An 18074-nucleotide genomic window follows, 5' to 3' on the forward strand; every position below is an offset into this window, starting at 1 on the left:
CTCGCTCCTCGAGGCAGCGCCGCACCCACCGCACAAGGGGAGGGCAAAGAGGCAATCCCGGGCTCCCATTCAAGGTTATCAAGGATAAAAATCCCCGGCATACCTGAAATACCATTCTGCTGAAGCAAGGCTGGCTGACCATTCCTGCATCTCCTTCTGTAGCAGATGAGCAGGAGGATGGGACCCACCTGGGTCCCCACATGACACCAGTCATTCTTTCTGTCGCATGACAAGCACCAGGTATCAGTAACACTTAACAGTGCATGTGCCAACACTGGAAATTGGTGTTTGAAAAGAAGAAACAAAATAAAACAACAGATCTTGTCTCAGGTTTTTTTTTCTATATTACATTACATGGCTACTGTAGAATTTCAATTCTGACAAATTTCAGGAGATGCACACCAGAAATAATTCTTCACTAGGAAGGAACACACTTAGGATACAGCTGGGGACGAACTAAGCTCAAAAAATGTTTATGGGATGAGACACAAGTTAATTTCCAGGCCATAAAAATGACCATGTAAAAAAAGCAAGAGTTAAAATAAGTATTCAATGAAGCAAAACATGTTTTACAGCAGACAGGCATTATGAAGAGGTTCAATTTTCCTCGTACAACTGACACACTTAAGAGTAACAGACATTTCCAGCGGCTCAGAAAATAAATGTAATTGACACTAGAATGAAGGAAAGCATACGGGGTTTTTTTTAAAAAAGCGGCTTTATTACAAATCTGTAGGTTTAAGAAAATATCCCAAAACTGTCAAAGTAGTATGAAAAATGCTGTCATCTGATTCACAGTCACCAGTTTTCTCCAACAAACATAGCATACAAAAATTGATATAAACCATGGCAATTCTTTTTGGCGACACAAAACAGGTATTTGCAATTCCAAATTCCCTGCTGACAACCAAGATGCTGCTGGCAGGGGGATGATTGAATTGCACTGGTTTTGAAAACTGGAGGCCAGGATGGAAAGGTTATATATACATATACACATACTTTATTTTACCACATGTCCAGGTAGCTCTGGAAACACAACATGGCCCAGCACAACACTGAAGTCTGTAAAACCTGGAGAGCCAGGGAATGTGTGTATGTGACACTAAGTTATTCTCCATGTTCTGGTTCCCATTTACTTTTACATCTCAAATCTAATAAAGGCCAATTGTTTTCCACTCTCATTTACAGAACCAGTGAAGCTGATGTGCTGCTGTGCTGTCTCTTTAGACTCAGAACGTGTCAGGTGCACTGCATGCAGACATGGGATCTAAAAATGCAACGCAGTTAAAATATCATATAATTAAAATGGGAGTCTTAGGAGATTGTGCACGGAAATTCCTGCAAGTAATCGACCCCCCTAAGCTCCCCCATGGAAAACATGGTGTTTCTCATGCCATTCTGAGATTATTCATACAACAAATGGAAGAAGGGAAGAACTGATACATGTCACACTTCTAAACTGAAGCACAGACTGATGCAAAAACCCAAAAGGTCTGCAAGTGTACCAGGGACTGAATCCCAAGCTGCCCTGCAACTCTTAACTGTGGGTAGTCACCTGCAGTGGCTGGAAGCTGCAGCACAGACCATTGGTAATGATATTCTCAAATCCTTTGAATGGCACAGGACTGAGACACCACAGCTCAGAGCTGCAGTGAAGCTGAGGCTTCAGCAGAAGTGTGAAGATTTGAAAGGAGCAGGATGAAACATTTCTGTTACAGTACCTGCTCATGGTATTTATAGGATCTAAAAAAATCCCCGAACAACTCTATAATTTAACTGTTTTTATCAAGTGCTTGAAGGGGATTTTCTATTGAGCAATCGTCCTTTTGCCAACAGCAACTTGAAAGAAACCAGCACCATGTTAAAGAACTACTCAGTGCATTTCATTCATTTTGCTGTTTCAACTTCAGTTGGAACGCACTGAACTCAGAGTTACTCGAAGAAAACTTCTCTGCAGGAGAGCAATTAGAAATCAACAGTCTCTCATTACCAGAGCAGACAGGATGGAAGATGCAGAAGTGGTTTACAGTCATTTCCTTCCCCTTGCAGACCAGGTTAATCTGGGCTACCCAGAAGATTTAAAAGCCACCTGCTGGTAAAGAGGTCACCTCATACTCCTGCACCTACTGAAAACTTGATTTCTGAAATGCTGTAATGAAACAGTCGAAAATCTTCATTCCAAAGAAGGAAAATATTTCATGTACATTCTTAGGTGTGAACCTTCAGGCTTGGGAAACGTTTTTCTAGATTGTCAGCAAGTGTCTGATCAGCCTCACGCAGGACTTCAAGGAAACTCTCCACCTGCAAATAAAAAATGCACATAAGGAGAAAAAAAAAACAACAAAACCAACTTGCATGGAACACAGAATTCTTATACTGGCACAGGGGCTCTTTCTACTTCTCTACCTTCCAAATAAGAGCAGCCAGCAGCAGCAACTGGAATGAAAATGCCCTACAGTAGCTACCTTCCTCCTAAATTTCTGCCCCCCAGTTCCAGTTGGTCTAAATTTTGAAATGGTACCACTTTCCTCAAACTCTTACTTTCTTGTTTAAAAGCAACACAGAAACTTTTCTCACCCAAAGACAAGCTCCCTATGAAAAATATTTAGAATAATTCTTCTGTAAAAATATACAGGACAGATTTTCAGCTAGGATAAACTTTCAGACACCCATTCAAGTCAGCACAGTTTGGCCCTGGCATCAGCTGATGATCCCAGCAAAGCTCTGGCTGAAGTGAGGCAGAACAGACAGAGGGGGTAAGACTGTCTGGCACTGGATGGTGTTTTACCTGTGCCTGAGCAATTCTGTCCTGTCTGTACAGATTTGGAAAGGTCCTGCCACCCAAGGAGCGTTTTTGCAGCTGTGTCACAGACCTTGTCACATACTCACCGAAGCAAAATACAGGGGTAAGAGGTTCTGAAAAGCACAGGAACATGTCTGCTCATTCAGGTGTCCCTGGTGCAGTCCTTCTAAGGTATTCTCCTGGAAAATCAGAAATACAACCAGCATGTCATGAACAGTTGTTGAAAGAATAAACTCAAAACTGTGCATATATCTACAGATATATGTGCTTTGTTCTTATAAATGGGTAAAGCAGCCAGAACTTACATTTCTCAGAGGAAGCCAGACACAGCTGATACAACAAGGTGTGAAAGCTCACACACCACAAGTCTCCTAACCTGAATGCTTCCATAATTAAAAAGGTCCAGCTCAGAGAGTAAAATTACATATTGATAGTACTTCCTTTTCTTAAATAAACTGACTTTCACTCAAGAGAAAGGGCAACTTATACCTACAGAATTTATCATACAGAACCTTGGCACACACCTCAGAAACCCTGTGTTCCTCACATCTCCCACACATGTTGCTACGTCTGGTTGATTCTCTAATGAATTCCCAGTAAGCAAGTGCACTTGCACAGAAAAAATGTCCACATTAACAGTAAATAATTTTTTCTCATCTACCCTGCAGAAATCCTTACCATAATTTTGTTTATTCTTACCTTGGTTAGTTCTTGAAGCATATTGGAAAGTAATTCACAGCAAATATCCTTCAAAATTTTTAAATGGAAATCTTCCTCATTTACATCAGTCTTTCCAGTGTCATCCTGCTCAGACTCCTTGGAGTTATCAACAGCTCTCTTCCCACAGCCCTCCATGTATTGTAAAATACGAATCAAGCTCCCAATCAGTGGCATATCTTAATACAAAGTAACAAGAACAGTGAACTTTAACACTGAAAATTCTTGTTCATCCTTTCAAGGCATTAGAATTTTGAAATACACCATCAGATTTTACACAAAAGCTGTAGGAATGTATATTCTGACAATGTTGGGTTTTGTTACTCAAAGACAGTGTTAAAGAAGCAAGTGGAAATATAGTAAAAAACCCAAATAATTTTTCCTGCAAGCTGACCTGTATTTATAAAAACTATATACCAGTGTAAAGAGCATGAGAAGGAAACTGTCTTTAGTAGGACCCAGTGAGGGCAGTATGTTAAATTTGTATCCAGATAACAAACCAAACTGCACAGTATCTTTCTGCTGCGGGTGACCCTGACTCACATGCTCAAGACAGGCTTTTAATTCTGAAGATTTGTCCATGGATTGAAAAGTAAGAAATGATAGAGGGATTTAAGTAAGTGCAGAATCTGCCCCTACTACAAAAAAAAAATCACTACATAAAAACACATGTAGTACATATTATGTACAAAATAATAATGTAATAATGTATTACTATATTTTAGCAAAAATAAATTCTGCAATTTTCACTAATTTGCCCAATGGAGAAGACTGAGCAGAATCTGAAGATTCTGGTACTGTAACTCCTCCTCAGAGTTTAAAGCCCACCCAGTAACTGAACTTTGGGCTAGCTGTGATTTTAAATAACCAGGGAAGAGTCTCACTGTATGCAGTGTCACTGAACTGAACCACCTTCCACACCCACATAAAGCCAATTGTGAATATTAACTTTAAGCAAAAAAAAAAAGAACAAAGAAGAACAGAAAATAGCACAACTTGCTTTTCCTCATCCTGGTGTATTCCTGCTCTGTCTGTGAAGCAAACATGGCAGACAGCACGGACAAAATGGAGGCCAGCACAGTCTTCTGCTCCTGCACAATGATCGGTGGATCATCTGGCTGGCACAGCTCCTGGCAAACCAGGTCATAAAGCAAACTCCAAGTATCTTTTCCTCCGTCAGGAGCCTGCACTTGAGAAAGAAAGAGAACCCACCAACCCACCAAATTTAATCCAGGTATATGAACCCCTGTTCTCCCCAGTAAATAGGTGGTGATCCCGAGGTTACGGCCTCTCTTGGTCCCCTCACACGTAGCAATTCCAGGTTCTTACCAATAGCCTGGATACCCTCATCCACTGTGGTCAGGAGCTGCAGGATATGCATATACACATCCAGTCCTTCTGGGTTATCTGACCTACACAGAACAAACACCAAAAAACCAAATTAAAGTGCTGCTTACTGAACTTACATTCTGTGTTTTGGTCGTAGATAAGCCCATCAGCAATTGCCATTTCCTTTGCAAACAAACAAGTTGACTCATTTCAGACCAGAAGTCCAAGAAAACATATCCCAGTGATCTGTCAAACTCTGCTGTTCCCACTAAAAGCAAGATGTTTGGGCACAGGCCTTACAAGGTTATAAGGAATCTCCCCAGCCACAAAACCAAAAAGAAATCTCCCTTACCGGACTTGCTTGGCTGCTTCAAGGATACAAGGCACAATCTTAAAGTCTGGAAGCTCTTCAGGGGAATCATCTACAGATGGTCCCACAGAGCGACAAGTGCCGTTTTTGATCCAGCTTAACATCAGCTCCTCATCCAGATCAAAGAGCTTGTCCACCACTTCACCCACTTTCACCAGCAATTCAACTGCACAAGAGAGAAGGTTATTGTTATTTCAACAGGACTAAAAATGAACAGCAAAAATTAGCTCATGAAATGCTAGTACATACAAGTGTTCAGAGTAAATTCAGGACTGAAATGAATTCATTTTCTTCGTGACTTACTGCTGGTTGTTATGTTTAATTCCTTGACCTGGCATAGACCAGGTAAAGAGTTTGATACAGAGGGACTGTTGGAATGCCCACTGACACCTTGTACTTTGTCATGCCACATGTGAAGAAGTAACTTTATTCTGCAAAGAGACTCCATGTTCCTGAAAAGTCCTAACTTCTGCTTCTGAAGTAAAACTTTTCAAGATTTGTTCCTAGATATGCAGTTTTATGCTGATCATCCACCTGCCCATCTGCATTTTACTTAAACAGATCTGTTATTTCAATTGGATGGGGCAGGATTTCTGAGAATGGGCATTTAAAAAATGGATAAACTGGAAAAGCTGTATTATTAGGAATCCTTGAAAAATAATAACTGCTGTTACAGCTGAGTTGGATGTTAAACATAAATGCTGTTCAAAATATTTCCATTTTTAGGTGGTTGGTGTATTTTTTGCGAAATTAGTGCTAAGAGAGATTTGTGTAGCACTGTCTGCATACCCAAAGCCTGGACAGTATTCAGCTGTCAGAGCAACTGAATCATTCCTCCAGTTCACATTCCACAGATATGGTAGTTTTAAAAATAGAAAATCCATATCTGACTTGAAAAAAGTAAATTAAATGAGGTCTTGTTTCAAGGTTCAAAAATGACAGAAGTATATGCCTGAATAAGGACTACATCCTTTCTTTTATTGTGGCAAATAACGATTTCTTCAATTAAACATATTTTGATTCCCCCCCAGAACTTTCTTCTTTCTGAGTGCTTTTCTGGTTGGTTTTATGTACATTTATAAACCTGCAAAGGCAGGGCAAGCTTGTTTTGCTGTCCTTTTAATTCACAAGGTTTCCTTTATTTTAAAGAAATTAACCCAACTGAAAATATTTGTCTTTGAAATCAAGAAACTTCAGTTCTTATTTTTCTTCTGCAAACGCCCATTAAATCCCCGCTTGTTCTGGCAACTTACCATTTGTAGAGCTGGACATGATAAAGCAAACACAGTCATACACAGAAGGATTTTCTCGGATCCTCTCCACCCAGACATTGGCCACCTCAGGCTGGGAGAGGCAAGTTAACAACAACCTGGGCAAGAATTCCCCAGGTAACAAATTAGAAGCCAGTTCACTCCTTTCAGCTGTACAATTGTAAATCCAAAATAACGACAGCGGAAACAGAAACAGGAATCCAACTTACAGCAAAGTGATTCCACAACAATGCAGGAACAATAAAAGGATGACAGGAATAAAATAGTGAGCCCACTTGTCAGTTTTCTCCCCAGGCCTCAGAGCATAGCAGAACAACACTAATGATGCATGAATTTCTGAGATGTCTTACCTGCTTGTTTCCAGGAGAGTTGGGGAGTCTGAATCACACAAACGTTGCAGTAACACTTGGCTTTAAGGAGAAAATGTAGGGAAAAAGGTTAATAAATCCACCTTTATTTTTAAAAAAGGTATAAAAAGGTTAATTTCCCAACTGCAGCCATGTTCTGAGATTAAAGCCAGCTTTTCCTAACTGTATGCACTTCCAGTGTCTCAAGACCACCAAACTTAGAAACTAACTTGACTGGTGATTAAAAACCCCCCCAAATAGTGGTCTGTGTCCTTTCCTCCCCTCCTGAGCACTTCCCACACAAAGATGGTCAGCCAGAAGTTATGAATGAAGATGAGGCTTGGCAGGCAAGCTTAGATCCTTCTCTAACATGAATTTCCTGATCCTCAGTCCAGACAAGCAGTATCTGTTCATGTACAAAGCACACAGACACCTACCCAAGATTCTCATCCTTGCTAATGGACATGCAGATGTCCTGGAAACAGGCCATATTCCCTAATATTCCCACACAGATCTCCTGGAAAGTCAAAACACAGTATAATGAGACAACTGCAAGTCCACAATTTCACTTCCCGAGCATAAGACAAAAGTAAGGGAGGTTCAAAGATATTTTCCAGTTTGATTTCCAAGCTTTTATGACCCACTGATTTCCTGACAAAGATACAAATTTTTCCACAGATTCCATACAGATTTTTCTGTTTTATCAGACTACCCTAAAAAACATTCAGGTACTATGCAGATATTTAGGTTTTAGGGTGTTCCATAAAAGCAAATAAAATCTGCTCAGCTTGCATATTCTTTGTATACTGTTTTGAAGCTAATTTGGCAGCCCTGTTATTAAAGCAAGAAGGAGTCCTAAAACAAAAATATCACTACATAAACGTGACCCTCACTGATGCTCACTTGCTCCCAAAAGAAAGGGAGCTTAATACAAGCTTCCAGCAAAGTCCATTTTTTGATTAAAGAGATCTAAAATAAAATAAAATAAAAAACAAACCCCAAAGCACTGCACTCTCTTAGGATATTCATGCCAAGATAATCATTAAGAGGATGCACACTTATGTAAAGTGGACCATGAGAGCTCAGAAATACCTGCAGATGACTGGTGCTAAAACAAAGTGAGTTATCAGTTTGCAGCAATTTAAAGTCAGAAATTACTTTTTTCCACTAAAGTTGTCTTCCTAATTATTAACATGCTATTACCTCTGCTAAATTACAGCAGGCACTCCAGTACACACTATTTCATGAAAGTAGCTGTGACAGCAAATATGCACTCACTTGCAAATTTGGATTGTACTTTCCAAAGACAAAGCACTAAACTTCCAAAGCTCTATTTGTCTCTACTCATCTCCTGGAGTAAAGCATCTGGCAACTTCTGAGAAAGAGGATTTACATCAACACTCAATACCTCTGAAAAACTTGAGTCCTGTAGTGCACTGTGTAGCACAAGCTGGAAATCAGTGACATCAAAATAAGTGGAAAATTTAAAAAAAAAAAAGTATTGGTGTCTTAACAATTCCAAAGATTACTTTTTGTGATCTTTTTGTGTTTATTTCTCATTATCGTCTTCTGATTTGATTTGTAATAAATTAATTTCCCCTAGTGGAGTCTGTTTAGCCCCTGACAAATCACAGCAACTGGTGAGTGATCTCCTCCTGCCCTTATCTTGACCCATGAGCCTTTGTTGTATTTTCTCTCCCTGCCCAGCTGAGGAGGGGAGTGGCAGAGCAGCTTTGGTGGGCACCTGGCCTCCAGCCAGGGTCAAACCACCACAACTGGCAGGTCTGACTAAACAAATTCATGACCATTTCTGTTCAGTAATCATGAAACAAATCAAAAGGAAAAGAAGGCCAAACAGCTGGGTTTTATAATAGGCCTGATAACTAGGTTTGATAAACTCAGTCTTTCATCAGTGTATCTAGATTCGGATGTGGGAGCAGACATGTACCAGCTTCAGAATCACCAGGATTCCTACTGATTAGCCCATGTTAAAAACAGAGTGAAAAAGCATTTTAAATTTTGATTTTGTGTTTTCTCCTGCTTCCCCTTATACAGTACACACGCAATGGGAGAAGGGAGATAAATGTAAAGGCATGTGCAGAGCTATCCACTGTTGCTATTAACACAGGACAGCTTTTTGACAGGCCATACTTACAGTCAGGCGAGGGCATTTGGACTTGGCAAAAACTCCCATGAATATATCGGGGGCGTTGAACTCCTGAAGAAATAAAGCAACATCCTGTGGAGAAAGTGAATGGAGGAGTAAATGGACCTCTACAATTTCCAAATGCAAAATCAAACGTGTTCCCACAGCATAAGGACTAGCTCAAAGAGATGACAAACCCACTACAAGAAATTTGTTATTTGCCAACAGCTAATACCAATAATCTTTGTTTTTCAATGAGAGAAGGTCAGCAAGCCCCTCTGGTGATTCAGAAAGCCAGTGATTTGCTACAGAATGAACCAAGAAGTTGCATTTGCGAGAAAATGCAAATTGCTCCCTATGTCAACAGAAACAGACACTCAACCAGAATTCAGTAAATATCATGTTTTAAGGCATGACATCACCATGACACATAAAAAAGAGGCAAGTGAAGGGACTGGCATTAGCACTTGACGGGAACACACAAAATAGGAAATATCCTCTTTTTTTACCTCCTAATTTTACCACATTAAAACACAAGATTAGTTCTCTGTTTGGGAATAAAAGACCCATGTCCCATGCTTATTTAAAAAATCTGAGCAAGGCAGGGAATAAAATAATAATACTTAAGCTAATATATATATGTGTGTGTGTGTGTGTGTGTGTATACCCACAGATATATCTTGAGAATTTGTTCCAGCATTTGAGAATGCTGAGAAAAATTCCAAGAAGCTGTGTTACATTGACACTGCAAGTCTGCAGCTAAATTTTGAAAGGCTGTTTCTCAATCAGAGAAAGCTATGCCTACCAGCAGGATGTATGACAATTGCTAGGGGAAAATACGCCTGTTTCGAGATGGCATCAATATTATCCCCCAAACCCAAGCGCTGCAGACACAGGCTGTGCACCGAGTCAATTCCAGCTGCTGTGCTGCCGCTGTCCCAGCGCAGGCTCCGTGCTGGGGCTGCCTGGTGCCGGCCCAGCCCAGCTGTGCTGCCCCACCCTGCTCCACGCACCGGGCCGTGAGCAACACCACCAGAACCGGCGCTGGATTTCGTGCCTTCTCCCTCTGCCACCACGATTCTGACGGAACACGGGGCAGACGCATGCCGAGGTGCCGCATAAGGCTCCTACCTCGTCCATCGACATGTCCCACACCTTGCAGATGTCATTCTCCATCTCCTCGTCCAGCTCCGTCCGGGCTCCCTCGGGGCTGGCGGCGGGATCCGGCTCCGCGGGGGCGATGACCTGGGACACAGCGGGGCGGGGGAAAACGTCCCGGCTGAAGCCCCGGCACCACCCGGGGGCCGCTGGGTCCCCGCTGAGTTTCCAGGTGTTCTCCCACCGTGTCCCCGCTCGGCCCCGGATCTGTCCCCTGTGAGTCCCCGCTGTGTCCCCGGGTTTGTCCCCCCCGGCCCTGGGAGCGATCGCGTCGCACCCACCGGCGCTGACCGACACGGGGCCCGCCGCCCGCTCCCTCCCGGAGGCCGCGCACCTCGATGAGGCGAGTGAGGACGCTGAAGAGCCAGTGCTTGCTGTACACCGTGTTCCCCACCGCGTCCCCCTCCTCCTCCTCCGCATCGCTGCACGGCGGCGACGGGTTGCGGTCCATGGTGGCCCCTCAGCCGTGCGGGGGTAGCGAGGCGGCGGCGCGGCCAGAGCGGCGCCCGCCGCCCACAGCGCCCTCTGCCCGCCGGCGGCCGCTGCTGCCCGCCGCGCCCGGGGGCACCGCGACCGCACCGGGACCGCGACGGGACCGCACAGGGATCGCGCTGGGATCGCAACGGGACCGCGACGGGATCGCAACGGGACCCTCCCGCCCAGGGCCGCCCTTCCGCAGTGAGCGGCACCCGCGCTCCCGGAGCACCCGAGGGTCCCAAGGGGGACCCTTTGGCAGCCCCCGTGGTGCCCCGACACCGCCGCCCCCGCCCCGCAGTCCCGGCCCGGGAGGATGGATGCTGGCAGCGAAGGGCACAGTTCTCAGGAGGATTTCTTTATTCGGCTGTACAGAGGGAGGAGTGACAGCAGCGGAGTACTGCGCTAGTACTTGCTGGGCAGCCCCCTGGGCCGGTAGCGGTTCGGGTCCCCGCCGCTCCGGCCCCACGCGTTCGCCTCCTGGTCTAAGCGAGTGTCCTCGGCGCCTCTGCCGCTCACGCTGCTCTGCCAGTTCTCCCGGGCGTCGCTGTGGGGAAGGAGAAAAGGCCACCTGAACAGACTGCATCTAACTCAGCCTTGTGTTGGTTCCCTCACTCATGTTAAACTGCTTTTCCGTAGGGCTTCTCAAGGTGAGATGCAAGCACACTCTGCCTTTGTCTGAGAGCCCGCGGTCGAATCCCTGTCTGTTATGTCTGGAAATCTGGAAATGAACCAGCAGTGAAGGAGAGTTCCCTATCAGAAATGCAGAGAGAGGAATCTGTCTTCTCGGGAGGACAAGAAGAAAGGCTCATGCTCTTGTGGCACCTGTAGAAAGCATTCCTATAGAGACCGGCTGTCCAGATGGGAACTACTTCCCCTCCCCTCTGCTGTCCTTCTAGGTGCAAAGCTGAGTACAAGTCAAAAGGACCTCACTCCAGCGGGAATGCCAGGATCCCTAACAACTCACTGTTAACAAGCCTAGGAGTGTGCCTCCATTACCTGATCACTCTGGCTGCCCAAGCACCACCAGGTCCTCTCCGGGCAGCATCATAATTCCCACGGGCGTGGAAATACTTGTCGGCACCTCTGTAATTTGCCTCGCGCATGTCCCGGTATGCTCTCAGCATATCCCATGACCCTGAAGAAAAAAGAGAGTTGGAGATGATGTTGGAAGAGTCACACCAGGAGTAGTTTGGTACCGTTTCAGCCAGGAGATGAACGGTCCAAGGAGCAGTAGCAGAGTGAGGCACTGCTCCACAGTGGTCTTTGCCCAGGGCTGTGCCCACAGAAAGCCCCTGTGGGGGCTGACCAAGGCCCTCGTCCAGCAGCAGAAACCAGCAGGGTCTCTAACGTGGAGCTGCTATTTCCCAGCTCTGAGAGCTGCTCCACTGAGTGCTGGTAACCTGTGCTTGGGGAGGGTGTTCCTGAGGGAAGGGCCCCTGGTAACAGCAGCTTACCTCCCGCTGCATCCCGGACAAATTGTCCAGCTCGGATCATTCCTTGGACTATTGCTGGTCTGTCGGCACTTGCACACAGAACAGTGGAGAGCAACACAATGCAGACCCAGAGCCTCATGGTTCCTGGCCAAGCCTGACAGGGAGCTGGGAGACAGTGAGAGAGATGAGCAGTTCTGGAGCACCTCTGAGAACCCACCACACCCCTGCTGTGCCCGGCCTGCTGCCCCAGCACTGAGGGCTCGCCCAGGACCCCCTTCTCCCTCTGCAAGGAGTGGTGCCCTCTGTGCAACCACAAGCTACACAACAAAAGCAAGTGCACATGAGAAATCCACATTTTAGCATGCCCTGCTACTCCTGACATGAGTACAAAGAAGTCCCACGTGCTAAAGCATTGGTCCTGCTCCCAAATACCACTCAAAACACTGCACACAGCTCACAAATTCAGAATGCAACTCACCACTGCAGAATGGTAAAGCCAAAGGAGATGGAGATCGTCTCGTGTGCTCTCAGACTCAGAGAGGGTATTTATAAGCAATTCAAACCCCTCAAAAGAGGAAGCTGGAAAGGATACCCATGGTCGGGAAATCCCCACCAGCATTCCCAACACAGAAATCATTACTGGAAACCTGTCCTTGTCCTTACTGAAAGTTCATAGCTCCAGTTACACAATTTTTTAGAGAGTATATGGTATTTCTTCAGCTGTATTTGGATCTATTTGCTCCTCATAACACAACCAGAATGACAAACTGCCTTGAAGGCTGAGGAGTTCCATGTGCTTGAAGTATTACTATTGTCTTAAGGGTGATGCTTTTTTTGGACTTCTTGGACTGAACAGAGCTCAGAGGGGAAGGTGCCTGGCTGTCTGTGCATTGAAACACGAGGTCTGTGTCTGTGCACAAGGAACGGTGAGCTGCATTACCAGAACAGCTGCAGGAACTGCTTAGTGAAATTCCCATGCATGCTGTGTTTGCCAGATAAATCCCAGAGTTAATGAAATGGAAAATGTGAAGTGTTGCTCAATTCCTTTGCAAAGCAAACCGCATACACCTACATCCCTGCTGATAATGCTCTGAGATAACACAGACACACAGACCATCAGGAGGCTCTGAATGGTTCATTTTGCCTTGGCTTGCCCTCACAGAGCCCTCTCAAGGGACTCCAGCCACCCTGCTGCAACAGCGGCTCCGTGGGGCTCAGCTGGAAAGTTTTGGACACAGCAGTAAACATTTTACTGAGGGAAAATTCAGATCCATACAGCCACAATTCTGCTGGATTTTAAATCAGCTGTCTGGCCCTATTGGCATGGTTCACTGTTTAAGTACCCATTGTGCTCTCCCTGCTTAAAGCCTGCATGCTTTCCTTCCTTAACAACTTGACACTACCCTTTCCCCTACAGAAAACTGCAGGGTTGAGTGCAGTTGCACTGGAGAGTGAGTGTCCCCACTGAGTGCAGGAAGTGTCCCCATCGTGTGACCTTGTACATGATTTAGCAAGTCTAGGAGAGCACTTTACATTCCCCTCAGAAGACTTAAGGTTGCTGCCCCACTCACAACTCTGCCACTGTAAACAATTCACTCCTGGAGCTGCAGGGCAGAGCAGGACTTGAGAGAGGTGCAATAAAGCTGATAAAGTGTCAACAGCGGCTTCCTTGGGCATCACTGGACTTCAGTCAAAAAATTAGCTTAAGTGGAGAGGAGACATCTTCCATAGACAGGCCTGGAGCAACAAGACAGATACTCTGTAGTGTGATGTATCTCAGAATGGAACAATTTGCAACAAGAATCTAAACCCTAAACCAACAGACAAGAAAACCTTGCAAAAAGCAGAGGGGAGACAGATTTTTGTCCCCTGGCACTCGTGAACCTGATTCTTCACAGTGTAACAGCTCAGCTACTGCAGGGACTGGAGTGCTGTGTCTTGCTGCAACTCTGTTCACATCCTGATGACCTACACCCTTGGAGTACATGACAGCTCAAGTGCCTTCGTTGCTGGCTGCAAGTTGTTGGAATAAATCAGCCAAGACTACGTTTTCTTCATGCAGAAATCCACTTCTTTATTCACAAAACTCAATTTATAGGAAATATCAGAAAGCACTGTGTTAAACTAATTGGCCAGCAATACAGGGAAACTCAGTTCATTGGTCAGTAAGGTCTATTGTATTGTCTATCAAATTTTGTCTCTGTAGATATGTTTACATTTTTCCTTTGTGGGTTCTCATAGGACAAATCTTATTGTTTACACAGGTGCATTAGTTTTTCACCCTCAGAATAGATTGTTGTGTTAAACAAACTTCTCATTCTCAAAATAGCTTTACATGGGAACTTGCAAATTGCTTGTTAGCTGTACTTAGAAGAAATCACAGGCCAGCTTTGGCAATTTTAGCAGAGCAAGGCCTGATTTCATAAGGCCTTTGTTTTATAATTCTTCTACCTGTCTACGACGTCTCACCTTTTCATTAATTTTAAAGAAGGGTCATCTGTTGTGATGTTGAAACAGCTCACTCTTATGATGGTATTATCTCATTAAGGTTATCACTAGTTATCTGTTAGATGTGTGATAAGATACATAAAAGATTACAATGAACAAAACGTATCAAATTCTATCATGTCATTGACACAGGGTTTTGCGGCATGAAAAACAAAAGAATAATGTCCAATGTCTCTTAGGGAAATGGAAATAAATTACCATTGTTTTAAAGTCCAAATAGTTGAGACTCAGGAGAAAGTTCATTAGCTGGAAATGTTGATCTTTGACATCATTGAATGTCCTTTTGGATTCTGGAACAGGGAATAACTGAAAAAGGTTAGTAGGAACACTATACCATCATGGTGACATAAGGCTTTTGTTGGCAAATCGCCTCTGTAGTTTGCAGATACAGCTATGTCTTGACAGTCCCACTTCTGTTCCTGTTCTGGCCACAAAGGCTACCTGGTGATTAGGTTATTTCTCTTTCCACTGGGCCTCATTTTCTCGGAGGTGATATGATCCAATGAGCAGGTGACTGCTTTGAACCTGCTGATGATAAAACACAAGCATACCCTCTCTTCAAGTCAATTAATCAATTAGGCTTTGCTGTTGCATGTTCAATTGGGATTTAGATTTGATGGTCTATTTTCCAAATTTCTAATGTAAATATTACTCAAAATGATTTTTTGTCTAAATTTCTAATTTTAGTGTGTGTTAATAAAATCTGTTTATTTTAAGTTTGGCCTGTTTTGCCTTTTTCTCCAATCCTACCACGCAGCAGAGTAAACACTGAAACCGTCACACACCCCAAGGCATTCATGACCCATATGCAGCTCAGGAAAGCTGCTGATGTGAGGGACTTCACAACAGCAGGTTCCTGGGCAGCTGTTTTTGTGACAGTTAAAACCTACAAGAGAAGTTTTAAGTTGTCAGTGGGGGAAATTCCATGGTAAACTAAACATTTCTCTCCAAATGAACTGACTAAAGAGTATTTTATGGGTGGTAACTGACTAAGGGTTTTGTCTCTTTATGTTCTTAGTGGGAAAGTGAACAGTTTGTGTGGAGGGAGTAGTGTTTTTGAAAGTTTCATTTTGATTCTTGATTTCTTCTTTTAGTGTGTGTTAATAAATTTATCTTTATACCTTTAAGTTTGGGCCTGGTTTGCTTTTCACCTGATCCTCTCTCACAGCAGGAAGGACACTCAAACCACTACACAAATTGGTGCACCTGCCAGGAAACCAAATTGGCAAATGTGGAACCATTACATGCACTTCCAAGAAATGACAGGCCAGCTCTGGCAATTTTAGCAGAGTGAGGCTTGATTTCATGAGGTCTTTTTTTTAGAAGAATTCTCCCTGTCTAGGACAGCAAGTAGCCCTGTTCATCACCTTTTTGGTTTTTAAAAAACAAGGAAAATGACTCCTCTAATTTGGGGTACGGGCATGAGGTGCTTTGCCCAGGGACTTGTAACAAAGCATTGCCTTTAAAACTGACCTAAAGAACTTTTGCCCTACAAGAGCTCACAGACTTTGGGCCATAGAGGATATTTTGAGTCTTACGCTGTTTCACATTCTGTCCAGACCAACATTTCTGCAAAACACGAGCACAACTGCAAGAAGGCAGGTGCTGGAGGGATTCTTTAGACTATCTCAGAGTGCATCCCCTGCTGTCCAGCAAGGACAGCAGCAGTTCCAATGCTGGAGCTCCCTGTGGAGCTGAGACAAAGCTGCAGCTTGGGGCTCCAGCAGGGAACAGCCTGAGCCCTGCTTTCCCATATCCTCTTGTCCTGCACTCCAGGTCATGAGCCTTGGCTCTCAGAAATGAACTGCAGCCAACTCTGCTGCTTTCACAACAGAGAGAGGCAAAGCTGCTTCTGAGCTTGGAGGAGGGTTTGAACAGAGTTATTTCTTCCTGGCCCAGCAATAAACATGTGGCAGCATGTGCACACTGGGAAACACAACTCAGTGAGGGGGGCCTGGAGCTCATTTCTTGGTTTGTACATTCTGATGCAGTTAATATGAAAGTGACCCCATATGGGTTGCCCTTCTAACTGTGGCTATCTATGAATGCAAGCTACGTTCCACAAACATTCCACAGTTTTGCAATCTAAGAAAGTCAGACTGAGAAAGGGGAGGAGGTGAATTCCCAGCTCAGGCACAATATTTGCAGTTATTTCTTAATCTGGGAAAAAACAGTACCTTATCTAAGTTTACGTGTGCAATAATTAAATTCAGGACTTTTGTCAAGTATGGAATATACAGTACCAGGGACTTTGGGCTTATAGACATGGAGAATGACTGGAAACTTGTCTCCTTTCAAGAAGCAGATTGAAAATGCAGCTCTTTCTCTGAAGTAAAACTGATTTACCCATACATTTCTAATACTGAAATAATGTATGATACTTTTTTCTTTGAAAAAAAAAAGAAAATACCACCACCAGTTTCTATTTGAAGCTGCTCCAGGCTAAGCCACCTTTATTCATCTCTGCTTTTCAAGGATCTCTCTCCTTGCTCTGTGCAACTGAGGCAGTTTCTGTTTCAATAATTTCTGAACAGAAGACTCTCTCCTGTCACAGTCTCTTCACCCTACCCATATGAGGTGAAAACAAATTCATGCAGAACAGGAAACATTAATTTTCCAACTCTTCCTCAGAGAGTAAACTTTCACTCTTTATTGACAGCCAAGTTAATTGAAATGATAAACACAAGCTCACTTTAGACACAAAATCTGAACATACACTTCCAATTATATTACCTGTATGACCCTTCTGATGGTATTTTTTTAAAAAAGCTTTAACTGGAATTATGATTTACTATAAAAAAAACCAAAAAAAAAAAAGCCCCAACTCTCAGTCAAAGTTAACCAAGTGTACAAAACCCCCACAGAAGTAAGAACAGACTGATGTGTACACAAAATACACCAAGCAAATGAAGTGGAACCATATGGAGGTAAGCCAGGCACATTCTCAGAAATGCAGGAATTCCTCTGAGAAGGCAAGGGGAGCACTCAGCTACACCACACACTGCATGAACCCGAGGTAGGGAACAGTGGCAGCCCCTGAGGCAGCAGCAGCTCATCTGGCAGGAAAGAGAACAGGCACCAACACCAGCTGGTAGGTGCCTGGCTCCCATTCCAAGTCTTATTGAGCATGGGGTACTCCTGATGGCACAGATCCTTCTACTCCCAATGGCAGAATCTAAACCCCAGAAGCTTTAAAGTTTTCTTTTTTAGAAATAGTTCTGTACTGGCTTTTCCACAAGCAACACTCTGGATGAAAGCCTGACACTCATTGTCTCCCTGGAACTTCCTTTAGTGAAGTAACCAACCCTCTACACCCAAGTTTTTCTTGCAGACAAGATGAAATAGTCTGCAGACTGCATCTCTCAAAAGGCCAAATACTGTACTCAGTCCTGTTTTGATGAAAAGCATTATTTTACAGCACTACAAGTGCTGCAAGACTACATAAAAAGATTCCTTATAAAGCAGTTATTTTCACATCATTTTACAATAAAACAATCAATTTTAATTAAACTTAG

General features: G+C 43.9%; 2 protein-coding genes across 2 annotated transcripts; both read right to left on the bottom strand.

Annotated features, from left to right (window-relative positions):
• Positions 1-699: 699 nt before the first annotated feature.
• SAAL1 (serum amyloid A like 1) lies at positions 700-10659 on the bottom strand. Its single transcript, XM_063398109.1, has 12 exons — positions 10476-10659; positions 10115-10228; positions 8993-9076; positions 7275-7354; positions 6841-6900; positions 6473-6588; positions 5202-5385; positions 4850-4932; positions 4521-4709; positions 3503-3699; positions 2890-2982; positions 700-2301 (listed from the first exon to the last, which is right to left on the bottom strand). The coding sequence occupies exons 1-12, from the start codon at positions 10590-10592 to the stop codon at positions 2209-2211; spliced, it is 1410 nt and encodes a 469-aa protein (XP_063254179.1). The 5' UTR covers positions 10593-10659; the 3' UTR covers positions 700-2208.
• A 298-nt stretch (positions 10660-10957) lies between these two features.
• LOC134551043 (serum amyloid A protein-like) lies at positions 10958-12742 on the bottom strand. Its single transcript, XM_063398110.1, has 4 exons — positions 12530-12742; positions 12073-12216; positions 11615-11753; positions 10958-11162 (listed from the first exon to the last, which is right to left on the bottom strand). The coding sequence occupies exons 2-4, from the start codon at positions 12188-12190 to the stop codon at positions 11021-11023; spliced, it is 399 nt and encodes a 132-aa protein (XP_063254180.1). The 5' UTR covers positions 12191-12216; positions 12530-12742; the 3' UTR covers positions 10958-11020.
• Positions 12743-18074: the final 5332 nt, after the last annotated feature.

The sequence above is a fragment of the Prinia subflava genome, chromosome 5 (assembly GCF_021018805.1).
Source record: "Prinia subflava isolate CZ2003 ecotype Zambia chromosome 5, Cam_Psub_1.2, whole genome shotgun sequence".
Lineage (NCBI taxonomy): Eukaryota > Metazoa > Chordata > Aves > Passeriformes > Cisticolidae > Prinia > Prinia subflava.